Source organism: Excalfactoria chinensis, chromosome 3 (genome assembly GCF_039878825.1).
Source record: "Excalfactoria chinensis isolate bCotChi1 chromosome 3, bCotChi1.hap2, whole genome shotgun sequence".
Lineage (NCBI taxonomy): Eukaryota > Metazoa > Chordata > Aves > Galliformes > Phasianidae > Excalfactoria > Excalfactoria chinensis.
The window spans coordinates 40,790,398-40,808,230 of NC_092827.1; the positions used below are offsets into that span (position 1 = coordinate 40,790,398).

The window sequence follows — 17,833 nt, forward strand, 5'->3', positions numbered from 1 at the left end:
TCCTTTTAATAAATTAGTTCCCTTATCTCTGACAAGTTGTTTTTTCCTATTTCCCCTCACTTCCCCCATGGGGAGGTAGGGGTGTTGCGTGATTAACTCTTCAAGACTTGACAGCACACTCAGCAAGACTGTAGACAAAACTAAGCTCGGTGGTATAGTTGACACAATAGAAGGAAGGAACACTATCCAAAGGGACCTGGACAAGCCTAAGAAATGGCCCCAAATCAGCCTAATAAGGTTTAACAAGGCCAAATGTAAAGTGCTGCACCTGGGTCAGGGCAGTGCCAGATATGTATACAGACTGGGAGCAGAACTCTTTGAGAGCAGTCTTGCAGAGGTCTTGGAGAGTATGGCTGATGAAAAGCTTGACACAGGCCATCAGTTTACCATGAACTCAGGGAAAAGAAATACATGGATAAAGCTAGAATATTCCCTTCTATCTAGACAGAGAAAGAGTATGATATGATATAAATTCTGGACATAAGCACGAGATGCCTGATTTCATAGCAAAGCAGAGCTCACATTCTAACGTCTTTGATGCAAATATAAATTGTTTAGAAGTCTGTGTGCTGTGCTTCAAAGCCAGAAGAGGTCTGTAGGTTTGAAGATGAGAGGTTTTTTTACCCCTTTTTTGGGTACAGTAATTTATGTATTAAAAATGCATACCTTTAGCTTTCCAAAATTCTTTAAATTTTCTTTAAGCTCCGTCTCTCAAGCTCAGATGTTAACTGAAAAAATACAGCACAGTGGTTGTAATTTTCCTGGTGGTTCAAAAAATGCTTGGGATGTTCCAACAACCACACACTGAAACTCCTCTCTCCCCTTCTTGAACTCAGACAGAATCTTTCGGATAGGTCACTCGTGACCAACATATATGATAGTTCAGGATCCATAATTCTGAAATAATTCTCTGTACACAACGACAAAGAATAAGGCCAAGTATTCATTGACACAGGAGTAGCAGCCCAGTTTTTGCTTTCAGTGCCCACAAAAACAAAACCAATCTATGTATTTTTATTAAAGTGAAATTAAAACAAGTGCAGAGAAATCTCAGAATATGGGACATTTTTTGGTAGGACTAGAACTCTTTCTTCAAAAGTTAGAAGATGTGACAAATTCCTTCAAAATATAGTAAAAAAAAAAAATGGATTTTGAGCCATGCTCTTTCTTCACAGGAGTTCTGAACACAGTGGATGAAAGGAAGACATTACTGCCATCAGCTCAGCAATTCAAGCACTCATCTTTGAAACATGCTTTTTCAAGTTCACTGCAACACAACACTGAATAGATATATTCTTTCCCAATTTCCCTAGCTTAAAATGAATTTGAGTTCCATTCAATACGTGGTGTTTTTTAATTGTAGTTTTTAAATTCACCAACTGAACTGGTATTGGTTAAACAGGTTATTCAGAAAAAGCAGCACAGTATCTCTCCAGACTCAAACAGATATTTTCAAGGGGAACGTCAGAGAAAGGATAAAGCTTTTGGGGAGAAATGGGAAACAGCAGTAGGGAGCACACAACAACAGGTATGCCTTTGTTCCTCACCCTTCCAGTTTCTATTTGAAAAAATTCTGTAGCTTTGCCAAATTCCTTTCAAGAAGAGCCATGAGTTATTCTTTTCCTTCTTAGTTTCCCTTTGGGTGCTGGTCTTGGAATGATACTCTTTCCTTAGACATCTGCTGTGACAGACCCTACCCCCTTGATGCTCATTAACAAAACTGAAGATGATGCAAGACTTCACCATCCAAGTAGATAAGAAAAATCGTATAGCCAAGAAACATTAAATATAAGGATAAAAGTTCCATCGACTTACATTTGACCATATTGCTACTTTTTTTCTCCTCTCAAAACAAATTACTAAGTGTTAATTTTTGGAAATATTTCACACACAAAGATTCAGTGAAAAGCTCTTACAACCAAATATTCTCCTGCATTTGACACAGACACACTGCCACACTAAGAAGCTACAGATGAAACTCAGTAGGCAGAATTTTGATTGTTCAGTAATATCTAAAAAAAGAGAGCAAAAACTCTAAGGAATGCCAAGAATACTGAAATTTAATTTTCTTCCCTGGTAATCTCCTGAAACGTCATTAGTCACACATGTAGAGATGCATGCCAGCTACAAGATTTTATGTTATCTTTATTGTACCCTATTGGATTTACTATTTGAGCTTTTTTCTTTTTTTCTTTCTTCCTTCTTTTTATTTATTTATTTTTAAGCAGCCGCTCTTCCTGTTGAAGCACATGAAAAAGGCTCCTCACAGCGATCTGCTTTCTAAATGAATTTTAAATGCTCTTTGAAAACAAATTTATTTCACTCTATTACCAACAAAGGAAGAAAAACGCAAAGTGCAAAGTACACACATCATCCACACACACAACTTGATAAAAAAAAGGTACTTCCTAGCCGTAAGTATACACATTTATATTCATACTCAAAACAACGTATAGATATTCAAAATAAATATCAGCAGTCAATTCAAACATTGCTAATACTTTTAATACATAACTTAAGGTCAGTTTATCTTGAGGATTTTCCACAAAGTTAAGTGACTCCTTTTTATACTGATGTAAAACTATCCACAGAAGGGGTTTACAGAAACACAGAGACTTGCAGTGCACAATTCAGTTATTTTCCTTAATGACAACAAAACTAATAGAAGAAATGCCACTATCTCTTCCCTACCTTCAGTTGGTTTCTTATGCATTATACTAATATCTTCAGAAATCTTCACATATCTTTGCACTGAAGCACTCAGCCATCTATTATTGAGTGACTCAGGTTAAAGAAGTATGTGGTTTCTTCAACTTGACCTTTTTCAAAGGGGTATCTATTTCTCTGCATGTCTTACATGCAAGAACAGTGAACAAAGATGGTACCAGGACTACAGGGCTCTGTAGCTATAAAAACCCTCCTGATCAATAAATGATGCAAGACAGCATGGTTGAAAAAACACTATGCCCAGTCATGCTGGGGCAGACAACCACTACAGCTGAGTGTTTTCACAAATAAACTGTGGATTTAAATCCACAAAATGAACAAAAAAAATGTTTTTGATCAGCTTCAGGTTGACAAAAATGATTAGCTGCAAGTGGTATTAACTACTTTGTGTAGACTATGTCTGAATAAATGTGCATCAGAAGCAATATCACGTAGCATCTGACAGATGGAATCAACTAAACCAAGCTGCAGATGTTTGTTAAAACTAGCAAATCAACAGCCTGCTCTGATGTACCAGGAGCAGAAATCAGATTCTTGAAGTGAAACGCTGCTGAACTCCAAAATGCTATTATTAACCAGCAGTTTCTGTCAATCCAAAAACTAAATCCTCTTTCTAGCCAACAGGAGCATTTTGTTTAAAAATACAATTAATTTATCTACAAAACTGTTACCATAGTATGTACTTAACTGCATTAGTGCAGTAAAGCGTATTCTGATGTTAAGACATTCACCTAAAATTTCTTCACTCTGGGAAGGTCTGCTTCAAAGAGCAGCATTTTCACGGTGCAAGAAAAGAGGAAGATACTTAAACTATCACCCTACTTACAACATACATTTTTTCCTACTACCAGTACACTGTGTAAAAACATCTGCAGGGAGGGAATGAAGAAAACAGAACCAAATTCTTCTCAGTGGTGCCCACTGAAAGAATGAGGCAATGGGCATAAATTAAAACACATGAAATTCCATCTGGACACACGATAACGCTTTACAGTAAGGGCAGTCAAACACTGGAACAGTCTGCCCAAAGGGGCTTTCTCCACCAGGAGACAAAGCTCCAAACCTCAACTGGACATGGCTCTGCTGGGCAACCCACTCTGGGTGTCCCTTCTTGAGTCCAGGGGTTGGTCTAGATGACCTTCATTGGTTCCATTCAACCGTGAGCACTCTGTGATAGTAGCAGCTGTCTGAGAAGGACCACAGCTGATTTTGCATATGCACTTCTGCAGCACAAGTAACAATAAGGATTTTCTCTTTAGAGAAAGAAAACTAGCACTACAAAGAAGATGCTAAGTACTCTCTTAAGGAATGGTAAATATTAGTGTATGCCTCAGAAGAGTAGCCAGGCTCTTGGGATATCGAGACAGACAATCCAGACAGATCTTACATTTCTATCAGTATTGCTCCGTGTTGAATTGCAAATGAATCACCACAAAAATCTAATTTCACTTTTAAAAATCATATTCTTTACTGAAGCTGTACTTCAGGTGGACATCCGACTATATGCTGACACTTTCAGTTCTGCAAAATCATTTATTAACTGTGCTGTTAGAAAATAATAGAAGTCCACCTCTGGAACAAATGTGTCCTAAGATCCCATCAAAACAAAGATGAGTGTCAAAATGCGTTAGGTCCTCAGTCAAAAAAGGCTCTTTGAGAAAGTACCATCAATACAGCATGTCACCACAAACAGATTCGATTGCTTCTCATCCTACTACATACATACTCTCAATATGAATCTCCTATGACGGTTAAGAAACAGGCTTCAAATAAAGCCAAGAAAACGGAACTTGTGATATTCCACTGTTTGAGCCATTAAAAGAATGAAGGTGATATGCAACTCTCGCTCACCGAGGACAGACATCACCTCCTGCAATTTTATGAAAAATCTACATTCATAATTTCTGTATGAACTAAAGCCTTTTAGCGTTGAACTCGCCTCTGATGATTATTCATGCCTTTAGAAACCTGGACGGTGACAATATCATTTCAGTGCCAGTTCTCTTCACTGTTTTTATAAATGATCTGGTTGTAGGACTCCAGTGCATACTAAGTTAGTTTGCTGATGATAGTAAATCGAGAGGAGCTGTTGACTTCCCTAAGGGCTGAGAGGCCTTGCAGAGAGAGATCTTGACAAACCGGGGTGCTGGGCAAGCATCAACCACATGAAGTTTAACAAGTGCAAGTGCTGGATTCTGCAGCTGGGATGCAGCAACCCTTGTGATGAATTTTTGGCAAAGATCTTCAGTCTGAGACTTGATGACTCACAGCAACGTCTATGAGAATGTGCTTTGCTACCAGTTTCAGTTTCAGCCCTTCCACGCTCTGCAGCAGTCACTCTGCTACAAGGCACTGGTTGCAAGTCATAGATATGTCCATAAGGGAAATGGTAGAATTTTCTCTTTTTATATTTTTTAAACTAGTTTTTCATGCAGAAGTGGGAGGTCAGAAAACAGACTGAAACCTAAACACAAAATTTTCCAGCACGGCCATGGCCAAGAACCACAGGAAAATAAACTCTTTCAATACAGACATATTTTATAGGGACAAACCTAATCCCAGTGGAGCCTAGTTTGGGGAAAGTTTATGGTAAGTATTAGCTTTAAAAATCAGTGCAGGTGCAAAAGGTTACTAAGGTAAAGAAAAGACCTACGTGTAGAACACACTGATTAGGAAGCAAAACCCAATTATGCAGATGTAATCCCCAACCCCACGTTCACTGCAACGCAAAAGAACTCTTTTTCAGATCATCAAAAAGGAGACTGTTTCTAATGTATTACCTCAATTGCAGATTAATTCTAATTTTTAGAATTTCAGTGAAATTAATAAGTTAATAAGCTGTGTCACCTAATCCTCCAATTTAACTTCTCCAAAAGATTACTTTTCAAACATATCATCACATCCATAAAGGTAATGAAATTCTACAAGTATTTTATTACCAGTTACAGATAGCAAAAGTGAAACAGGAAAAAAATGTGAAAGATTCAGAAAACTGAATGCCTCATTTGCTCATGAGTTATTTTAAGAGGCTACAAATCTACTTCTTGAAAACAAAGGCAAATGATGTGCTTGCTAAGAAAGTATTCCACTGGCACAGACATGCAAAGGGGCTGTGGGGATGGCACAAAGAACTAATCAAGAGATTCACAAGCATAACTACAATTTTCTCATCATCACCATGAGAACTTTTACCTCTACTGACAGCAGAAATGCTGGACAAAAGTTTTAAGGTAGTGTTATGGGAGGAAAAAAACAAACACAACAACATTATCAAGTATCAATTTGAATAAATGTTAATCTTTTGACCTTAATATAAAGGATTTAAAATTCATTTCTCAGAAGGATGTGAATTACTGAATTCCGGTACATCCTAAGAATATTAAATAACTGTATTCTTAGTTGAGTTATTGTAACAGCTCATTTCTCAGTACTGAAAACTTCTCTGCATTCTCCAACAGAATTTATGCTAAGCCGTATACTAATACTGAGATATTTTAAGATACAGAACTACTTTCTTAGGGTTGCCCAAACAACAGCTTTATTCTATAACAATGCTCAATCAGGACAACTGTGTTGTCTTATGCCATTTCATATTAGGTTAAATGTTCAAAACACTACCTTACTTACTTGGTTTCCTTCTCCATTTCCCAGAGAAAGCAGTGCTCCTTAATCATACCTCCTGTAAATAATTTCAGAATTCTTCAACCCTATCCGCAATTTTCAGTAGTCTCGCTTCCGAGGCACTCCGAAATACTAAATTATACTAAAACCACTCAGCAATATAAAAGCTGCCCTACTCCTCATTCAATGCAGCATGCTGCCCTCAGACAAAGATACAGTGAGACAGACATGGTAAGTTAGTTTATTCTGAAGCTTATTTTTTTCTTCTTCTATTTTTTTTTTTTTTCTCTCAACAATTCATTTCAAAAAGGGGAAACTGCGTATTCTTCACTGGTGACAAGGAATCAAGTCCCTCAAATTCAAAACCTATTCCCCTCTCCCCCCTCCCTCCAACAGGACCATAAGTGATGCTATGTAAATATAAATCAGGGCTCAAGACAAGCAGAACTCAGGAAGCAAAGTGCATATTCAGATTGTTTCAATAGAAGGATTTACACGAATAACTTGTTAACATTTATGCAAACACAAGTCCTATCTTGTTAATAACACGTGCACTTAGGAACACATAAACTGAACATAAGGAAATGCATCCATTATGTAAGTACTGCAACTGTGCTGTTTATTTATAAACAAATAACGCCTAATAAAACAACACTCTGTGATGTGGTCTGCTGGCAAAGCTCTGCACCGACAGACAAGATTCCTGAACTCAATTCCAAGCTTTCAGGCTGCAGATTTGAATTGCTTTGGTGCAGCTCAATCATTCCAACAGGGGGAAGAGCAGTGCCATTCTGAAAATTCCAGTAGTAACTACGAAGAACAAGACCCTTATAGGTATTTCAAAGTGTTTTGGATTAAGCTTTTTTTTCCTCTCTTTTTTTGAATTATTTTATTTTGCTTACTTCTAAGAGATATGCCTTCCTGTCTGTCTGTGGAGTTGCAAGCAATACATTTAGATTCTTTATCATTTCTTTAGCCATTAATACATTACAGTAGGTACTGCACTGAAATGACTCATTTAATCCTTTTCGAGTTCTACATGTCATTGCCTTCAGACTGTGGGAGCAACAAAACTGGTCACAACTACATCTTTAATGCACTCTATCTATGGTTTCATAAGAGAACAGACATTAGGGATGATCCAACAAGCTACAGCTTTAAAGCTGCAACAAGTTTCATCCAACTAATCTGCAATATACCCTGAAAAAGAAAAATATTTTACAACACCCTGGTCAGTATTCACACATTACTTGTGTTAAAAATGTCCAGACCACATTTCTTGCTAACAGATGGCAAAACTGCAATTAATGTCTGCTATGTTTGCTGCATTCACATTTGAACACCACCTTATGATTATTGTAAGAGGTTAAGGTTACTTAGGCAGAACTCAAAGACCAAACTAATACCTTTCACTACTGAAGAAGCACTTTCACGCAACAAAATCTCGCCAGCAATTTCAACCCCCCATCCATGGCTAGGCAAAGCACAATAACATATTTTAAAGTCATACCATCTTCAGAAGGCAACAAAGAACCAACCGATATTTCTTTACGCACACTGGGGGTGCCGTCATTTGTTAGGTAAGCATCATTTGCTTTTCTATTTCTCGCACAACCTACATGTTTACAATAACTTCTATAAATACTTCATCAAGATTCTAAAATCAAAACACCACAGAATGAGAAAACCTACCAAACAACCCCCTCCTATCATCCCAAATAAACACATTCCACTCCAATAAGTCAGCACGTCACCAGATGTTGCTGTGTAATTTTTAACTAGCAAAAAACCCCATCCTCTTCCTTGTTGAAGGCTAATAATTTCTATTACCACTGCCAGTACCTCATCTACTAAGAGATCCTACCCAGATGCTCTTGGTACTCAATTCAGTTATAAAATCCAATGTGCAATCTACTACAGGGTGCAGTTTTGGAATAAGGTTTTCTTCAATTAGCAACATAACTTATCACTATAATCAGAAAGCTGAGAAAAGCCACTATCAAGAATACAAGACAAGAAAAAAGGCAGTCAAAGAATTAACACGGAAGAACAGAAAATATGCAATCTGATCAATGTACGACTTTACAGCTGAAGAAATCACCATTCATTTGAAACAGATTTTATTATTCAAATCAGCTGAAAACTTTGCTGTAATTTACACAAGTATAGTTGCCCTTCTGTAGCTAGTTTTAAGACTCAATTAATGCCAACTTTGTAATCATAATTAATGTCTCAGTTTCACAGAGTAGAAAATGAGAATGCTTTCTTCCAAATTATTGTGTGTGTTCAAACAACCAATTTTACATGACTTCACCATAGCACAAAACCAGTATTGGTGTTATAGGAGGCTGTACTGTTTTTGGCATCCTAATTGTCATTTCAAGAAATCCTGAGTGTTTGCACCACACACATTAAAAACAAACAAAAACACCCAACCCTCTCCCCCACTCCCATCCAAAAAAGCAACCCTCCACCCTAAAAATCTCCTTTTGCATAACACTGGCAAACATATGAACGAGAACTAAGAGCATTTGTTTTTTAAAAAAGAAAAACCCACAAACCCCGAGCCCTGAATATTGTTAACATCAGTGTGGTTATATTCTACAGCACTAGCAAGAAGAGGAAAATTACTACAAATTAACAACAACAATTCCTATATTTAATGTTATTTAAAAATCAAAGCGTTACCTAAGGCAATTACCTTGCAGCCTTTTAATATCTACAGGGAAAAGCCTAAGGGAAAATAATTGACTTTGCTAATTTTACCCTTGGCAATTATAAAATAGCTCTGCATTTCATTACGACTACAGAATTTCACATCTAATTGTCAGCCCCGAGAGAAGCACAGAGATAAATGCATCATACGCAAGCTTAGACAAGAGTTTAATGGCACAATAAAATTATCCTGGTAGCAGTGGTATCAGGTAATGTTCAAATTCCCTTTAAATTCTAGATGATACAACAATTATGCATGCCTAAATAGAGGTTATAGTCTACCATGGTCAGCGCCACGTACAATGCATGCTGCTCATTTCACTAGCCAATTGCTGAGCTACCAAATGGGTGCCAGCGAAAAGCAGCACTGAGACTTTTACTTTTTCCATCAAAGAAAACAAAACATTATGAAGGAAAAAAGTCACAGTTATTTCACACTGCTGAAAAACAGATGCCAGATTTGAAAATTCATCATTTACAAAAGAATAAATACAGTATGTTTAAATCATTGCACCTGTCAAGAAATTTCTATAGCTTGTACTTCAATTTCTCTAACTTTGCTAGTTGGGTTAGACATATGAAAAAGAATAATTTACTAAGTCAATCAGTTCCCATAATGGCATCCCACTTATCGTATGTAGAAGCTATGAAAGTATTTAGATGTCAGAAAAATGAAAAAAGTGCTAAAATGTTTTGGCAGGATTTTTCAGATATACAATATGATTACTTTGTTAAAAAAAAAAAAATAGTAAGGAAAAAAAAGAGGAAAAAATATTTCTTTGCACTTGTGTTTCATTTCACTGTAGGCTTGTTTCCTGGCAAGCCTTTAAGGGAGTTGTTGCCGCAATACTTAATGATGTAATAAATGCAAAGGTGCTGCATTTTATAAATGTTTCCACAGAAGAGGAAACAACAACAACAACAAAACTGTAGAGTTAAATGCTATGCTTTGTCTTGAGATTCCTATTATGTACTAAAAAAATTAATGGACATAAATCAACAATAATTATTAAAGCTAATTACCACCCTTCTCCCTGTAACAGCTTAACCCAATATTCCAGCAGGTTGACACCTACTCTCCTGTCCCTTCTACTGAACCTCAGCTCTACATAATAAAATGACACCGCATTTGAGAGACGCTGTCACAATGATGATCAAAGCAGTATGGAAATACTCAACTATAATCATCACGAGGAACTCCAGAATTTAAAAACTACATCCTCATTAAGCTAAGGTTAAAACTGCGTTGATCACTGACAATCGTGCATATGACATACGCTTATTTTTTACATTTAAGATATGGCGGCAATGTACACATGTATTAAGGTTTCCCTGCCAAGAACAACAGTTTTCAGTCCACAAAACTGCAGCCATACACATAGCTAGGTATTACACCAGACAGCACAGGGATGCTCATGAATCTCCACCATGACAAGTTTTAAGAAGAAGCCAGACAAACATGTCAAGAATGATTTAGCGTAGCTGATTCTGTCTTGGGACAGGCAAACCAACCAGAAAGATGACTTCTCAAGCTTTCCATGAGATTCATTTTCTATGATCACACATATACACGACTTGTTCGTCATGAAACACATTGCCTGTTAGGTTTGGTGGAATAGCTGAGTTGCAGCTGCCTTTTGGAAGCCAGTACATCTATGTTAATTGGGCCATCCAACACCCAAGGGTAACCAAGTGCCTAACTAAACAATTTTATTACCTGAGAGCTGTGTAGATGAGAGATTAAGTGTCTTCCCTTATGAATTCTCTAAGACAGTCAAACTTTTCACAAGCTAAAAGTAAAACACCAAACCAAAAGTGCCTTCAGATTGCAGTCTGCTAGAGGGGCCCTACTTCAAGGTGTCGCAAGGATACCACAGCACACAGTTAAAATCCACCACACTAACCACTCATTCATCTCTACCTATAGATACATTGCTTCAGAATATCCACTGAAGTTGTCAACTCAGCAATCTTCCAGTAGATGTTTACATCAGTAGCATCCTGTTAATCCATCCACAGCTATAATATAAGCATGCTGATTTTTAAAGGATGTTCTATACATAAGCAACACACCATAACTAAGCTGATTTCTTAATGGACTTCTGTTTTAGATTTAGCAATACTTACTTGCTTTGGCAGTAAAATAATTATATATATATATTTTTTACCTTGGTATTCTGTAACTGAGCAAGGCTTGTGCAAGCATTTGCTAGAAGAAAATCTCCACTCAGAACAGCCATTTTATTCCCAAACTGCATATCCTTCAGCGGGCCATCACAGGACTTGAGCTCACCAATGTTCACTATGCCACGATGCACCAGAAAGGCAGTGTGGATCAATTCTGTAATCTCTGCAAGACTTCTTTGACTGAAAGCAAAGAAAAAGTACAATTACTTTTGAAGCTATGAATGAACAAAGGATGAGCAAGGTAATATGAACACTGTAAGAAAACTACAGTTAAATGACTGCTAAAATTAGAGCTAAATTAATAACAGGATAATTTGAAGTTCAAGGGGAGTGGGAGAGAGAGCCAAACATTTCAGCTGGTGTACTAGTGACATTTCAGTAGTCAGAAGACACAGTGATGCTTGTCCAGCACAGGAACAGGTCAGATTTGGGTATCTTCTCATTCCAGCTCAGTGTGTGCTACCTTCTGAATTCTGGAGCTTCAACCTTGTGAGAACCCCCACACCAAACACAATATTTTCACTTTCCTGAGATGACACTTGCCCTCTATTTTCACATTTCTTTTTTGGAAAAGACATGAGAAGAGTCAGGTAACCAGTTCTCTCTCCACTCCTCAGCCTAATTTGGTGCTGTACCCTAGTGATTGCTCCAGGGGACCTAGGTCAGTCCCTCCCTCACTCCCACCCACAGCAGGTGATGAGCTGACAGCAGGCAGAGATGAGGGGAGGGAACAGAACAGCAGGCAGCAGCACTCTGTCCTGCTGGTTTTGCTCAGCTAGATATGCACAGGGCTGCTCTGATTGAATCATCAGTGTGTTCATGTTATTTCTGATTCGGGCAGTTCCCTCTGTGTCACAGACACTTAATGTATGAGCAAAAACATAACATACATCCTTGATTATAAGGTCTTTAAGTTGAATTGCAACCTAGTGCAATGGTACTGGCACGGCAGTGGCATTGCTGGCCCAGGGAGGTGGTGGAGTCACCATCTCTGGAAGCGTTCAAAATACGTGTACATGTGGCACTGAGGGACGTGGTTAGTGGGCACAGTGGTGATGGGCTGGTGGTTGGAGTAGGTGATCTTAGTGGTCTTTTCAACCTTAATGGTTCTGTGATTCTATTTAGGGCATGGTGTACTCCCTGTACTTGTTCCAAAATGACCGCGCCCTGATTTACTGAGTAAATAAACTACCTCACATGTTCACATATCCATATACCTGCACGTATGCATATACAGGTTAGGTTCTGGTTCAGCACTTGCAAAGCACTGAGTAAATCAATATCTTTCCTCTGGCTGGTGCAGATGTGTTGCACCCACCTGAACGACCTGAATGTAACTAACCTCCTGCCTCAAATGACTGCAGACACAATGAGCCCCAGCAGCACCTGCTCCAGGCCCGCAAGCTGTGGCGGCCAGCAGAGCAAGGAGCCAGCAAACCCACGTGGGCTGCTGCAGCGCAGCAGGGTGGGTAAGTGGGGAAAGGGGAAGCTGTGGTCCCCAATGTGTTTTGTCACACACAGAGCAAAGTTGTTCTAAAATTCACCATTTTTGCTTCATGTGAAGAAAATATGAGCTGGCCATTCTCCCTTTTGACAGGGAAATTGTAGGTTGATAGCAGAAACTCCTACAGCCTTCATCCACAGAGCAGTACTGTAATCACTGCTGGCTTGTCTCTAACAAAGGGTTAACAACATTGCCAGCTTGGAGGAAAAGACTAACAAGACATCCCAACGCTCCTGCTGTCACTGTCACAGCAGCCCTTGGAGGAAATGTCCCTATCAATTCGGTTTATCAGATGGACAGCTGATCAACATGAAACAGCCTTGCTCTGGGCAGACTGAGCCGAGCTACCTGGCATGAATAGCAATGAGGGCCTGCTGCCCGCAGCCAGCCCTGCCACCTCAGGCTGCACAGATCCTGGGACATATGGGGATCCCTGGTGACGAGCATGGCGCTGTCGCCAGCTCCAGTGATGGTTCATTTCCCCCAGCTGAAAGCAGACATTAATATCCTGAGGAGTCTGGGCCCACCTCTGCGACCTCCAGCCATTGAAGCAAAGCAGCGACTGTCCCATTTCTTCCTTTAATAAGCTTTTAATGAAGGAAATCAAAATCTCCTCTTTGACTTCAGCATTGCTCTTCATGAAGAGGTTACACAAATACATCAGTGTCTCGCTTTCCAAATAAACAGGATCTAGATGTTTTCATTTTTTTTATAATCCATTTGTTCTCGTAACAGTACTTGTATTATTTGTGCTAACAAGAGAACCATATTATGCAGATAATCTGCATTTAATCCTGATCTTACACACTGCTCTGCTACCCTCTCTCTTGAGCCAGCTAAAGATAGAAGAAACAAAGCCACTGTAGAAATTCCAGGCAATGCATTTCCTCACATCTTTCTGTGATAACACCCACAATACTGAGGCGCTACAATGGACTCCATGGTGCTGCTACGAATACAAAGGAGTTCTTGACATGACTTTGTGAAGTACAGCACCCAACCAACAAGCACATACACACAAAAAAACAAACTGAAACTAATCAACACACGACGCTGTTACGAACTTGCTACTGACTGCCCAAAGCGATACTATTCACAGCTTTCTCAATCTGAGGTACTATTCAGTGATTCAATAGTTTTGTATTTGAAAGCACATAATCCCTACGTACGAAAAGCTAATGTTGGAAGAAATGCTGGACTTATGACAACATGCAAAGTTTGTGTGTTGTTAAAACAGAAGCAGAAGTGTTTTTTCACCAAATGCCAATATACTTCCATTCATCTTCCACAGTCTTTACCACTAAAGCAAGGACACACTGCAAACCACCGACAACTGCCCCAGCAACCCAAATTCTAGGCTTCACATTGCAAGAGACTGTGTTATTTCAAGCTCTGCAAGTCGCTCCATCTCCTCTTTCTCCCCTTCCAGAAAATGACCCACGTGTACTGATGTCATTCCAGAAAGGATGGTACAGAGGCTTGACAGAACAAGGGGGGCCTAAACAAGAAGTTCTGATGGGTCACAGTCAAACAGGCACGAGTTCTGCAATTAGCTGCATTACCTAAGCAGAGTTAGGTGTGAAAAACAGCCCCCTCCCTTCATCTCAACTAAGAGAATCACAGGATGGCTGAGGCTGGTGGGACCTCTGGGCCCATCTCACCCAATCTCTACCCCAGCAGGGCTACCCACTGCTCCCTTGCCCCAGTAAATTCAACACAGACCTTTGGCATTCAAGTATGCTTTGGTGAACTTTGATATACTGCTGAGCATACTTCAACAAATCCTTTAGATCTGCTCTTATAAACTGACCCAGGAGACACAACAGGGTGTGCCCAGGGAAGGAAGACAGCTTCTATATGACACCCACACACAGGTAGGCACCAGACCCATGGAGAAAAATAAGGCAAACGCTATTATTACAAAGAGGAGCATCCAATGAGAGCTTCAACACAAATGTTGAATCCTACGCAAAACTGTACAAAATGGCAAGGTTGACTGGTAAAATATTGCAACAAAATTTGGTGTAAATAAAAATACGTTTTTATAACAAATTTCCCACACAATTTTAAAAAATGAATACCCCAATTGTTGTCTGTGCTACCACAAAATGCCTGCAGCTATGAAACGTTACTGGGCGTGATCTCTGCAGAAGATCTTATCAGCAACTTCAGTCCCTGATTTCAAGTCCTCCTCTAAAGAGAAAATAGTATTTTGCAAAACATATACAATAGAAACATTAAACAGCTCGATTGATCTGCCGTGAACAAAGAATTATTTCAAGTTGAATGCTCTGCAGTATTTGTGATGGAAACTCAAGCTCTCAGTAACAGCTGTAAAGCATGAGTCAGTTTACCTTTCCTTATGAGCTAATTGTCAGAAATACACTGCCCCTCTCAGAAAAGGATAGGTTACATAAAGAGACACTTAATAGCTTAAAATTATGTTAATACTAGGGATGATATTTCACATAAATGGACCAAATAAACAAAGAATAATACAAGCTACTAAAACCCACATTCTGTAGTTCTCAGCAATGAACACAACTGTTTAGAAGGAAGACAATGCAGAAGAGAGATAAAAAATTCTTTAAGAATTATCATCATGGAACCTTTTATTAAAAGGTTACTAACACTGTACACCCAAGATCTGAATATTTTGTCTGTGACTGTCAATGCAATAGCTTCCCTTCCATACACAAAGGATTAATCTGAATGACCAGTGCTGCATTCAGGATTTTTTTTTAAATAAATAGACTAAAAAATATCAGCACCTTTTTCAGTTGAGTGACAACTATAACAATCTATCTATCTATCTATCTATCTATCTATCTATCTATCTATCATGATACATAAAATATATAATAATATCATAACATATACATAATAACCTATGTATAACTAACTGAAAAACTGAAAAAGCATTTAAGAAAGAATTAAAATTATAATATTAACACTGACAATGTATTATATATGTATTATATATGTATCATAGAACATTATATCTGATGCAATATTTGTGATCAGTGAAGAGAACGAATAAAAAACAATAAGGACAAAACATTGCACAAGCTAAATTTAAAGTGATTCTGTTTGCTGCGGTTATGATGCTGCATCAACACAACACACTTACTCACACATTAAAAAAGGGGGGGAAAGAATTTCACAGTTCTTTTTTCCCCACTCATCTGTCAAAACCAACACCACACTCAATAAAAACATTCTTAAATTATGTAACATGATTAACATTGGTTAAATTAGCCAACGTGTATGGTAGGTGCTGTGGTTTCACAAGCAGGAAAAGGCTTCAGGATGAAACAGTAGACTTAAGTACAACACCAAATACTCTGGCATGGCCACGACTCATGTCCTGTTACCTGCAGAAAGTATCTACCCACTGTTATTCTTTAGCAAGGTCAAAGACTAAGACTTCTGTGATTTCTCCTATCTTGGTCTCTAGGCTACTGCAGATGTCATCTTCCATCTGAGGGATAGATTCAGTTTAAATACATTGGTTCTATGAAGTTTATTAAGTACGCTGATAATCGCACTCTTGTCCATCCATTTATTTTCAGAGTTGCTTCCTACCTTCCCTCACTCTTCTTTTTCCCCTCCTAGCATCACAAGAAATTTTGAAGTAAAACTTCTGCCCATACTTGTCCACACATTTTCTTTTACTCTTGTAAAGAGCTTACATTTTTTTCCCCCACAACTGAAATGCTGTTTCATTCTCCCTCCCACCCCCCTCCAATTTACTTTAGCAAGCTCTTCACTCATCCTTTTGTAGAATTTGAAAACGTTTTCTGATTTTTAAGTTGACTTGATGTGGTCTTGAATTTAGTACAACTGTTGTACAACAGCATCCTGTTCCTGTTTTCATACAGGAATCACATACTGTGGTCCCCATTTTAAAATCAATGTGGGAAGACTTTTTTTTGGATGTTTCCAAAATGAATTACAGCTGTCAGATGCACTATTGCCTTTTCACTAGGCAATAATCAAGCCTTAAACTTCTAGTAAATAAAGGACAAGTTGAAATTCTAGTTGCTGTCTGTTGCAGATCACATCAAGAGCCATGCAGACCATATAAAGTGCAAGGATCAATTCATACCAAGAGCTAAAATACTGACGTTCTTAAAGAGCTACTTCCCTCCTTTAGTGAATATATTACATGAGATTTTTATTACTGATAATCAGTAATTTATATTGGCCATATGATGCATTGTCAATATCTTGTATTTCTGAAAGGAAATTTCCTATCTCAAGAAATGTTAGATTCACCTTGAATTCTCTGTTAAAACCTTAATTTGCTACAAAGAGTTCCTATCAGAACAAATAATTTAGGTACAAGTGGATACGATCTAAACACATTTCTTATAAAAAACAATATAATCATAGCCAAAGCAGTATACGAGCATTACTTATAAATATGATATGTAATATTTAGATGTATATACTTTTGTAAATAAGTGTTATTTTCAAAGATAAAACAAGCGAAACCAATAGATAAATTAAACAGTAAAACACAAACAGGTTTTGGATACCGTTCAGGAATATTTTGCTATATAACCAAAAGGCCACAATTCCCTAGTCAGGAAGCCTAAGCTGATTAAAAGCAAAACAGAAAGCCAAAGAAATGTTGCCCAGACAAAGCCAAACCAGCCATAATTCCCTTCCTCCCTGTCTGAAACAAACTGAAAAATGGATGCAACAAATGCAAATCAGAGAAACTAGGCAAGGAAGGAAACTGAAAAAAGGAACAAGAAGATGTAAAGATGTGCATGAAACTAAGCAAAGGCAATACAAAAATGATATACTAAAACCCCCTGAAAGTCAAAAGAATTTTAAGAACTGTGTTGGTCCATTAGGTTGGGTTAGGCAGAAACATAACAGAAAGGCACAGGAATTTAGGAAATCTGCTATATTTCTAAGTGTTACATTTACACAGCCGGGTACAAATATCCTCTAGACCAGCAGTGAATAATAATACTCATAAACAGCAGTGGTTACAATTTTATAGTCAGTAGGTCCAGAGAAATTGCACTCTGGAGAGGAGACAACAGGAAAGGAATGACATAGTAG

At 38.2% G+C, this 17,833-nt stretch overlaps 1 protein-coding gene across 1 annotated transcript in view; it reads right to left on the reverse strand.

Annotated features, from left to right (window-relative positions):
* Positions 1-17,833, reverse strand: part of PDSS2 (decaprenyl diphosphate synthase subunit 2) — a 108,975-nt gene that overhangs the window by 28,489 nt on the left and 62,653 nt on the right. Inside the window, exon 3 of the mRNA XM_072331304.1 lies at positions 11,232-11,430. Within this exon, the coding sequence (XP_072187405.1) occupies positions 11,232-11,430 (199 nt within the window). The remainder of the gene's footprint in view (positions 1-11,231; positions 11,431-17,833) is intronic.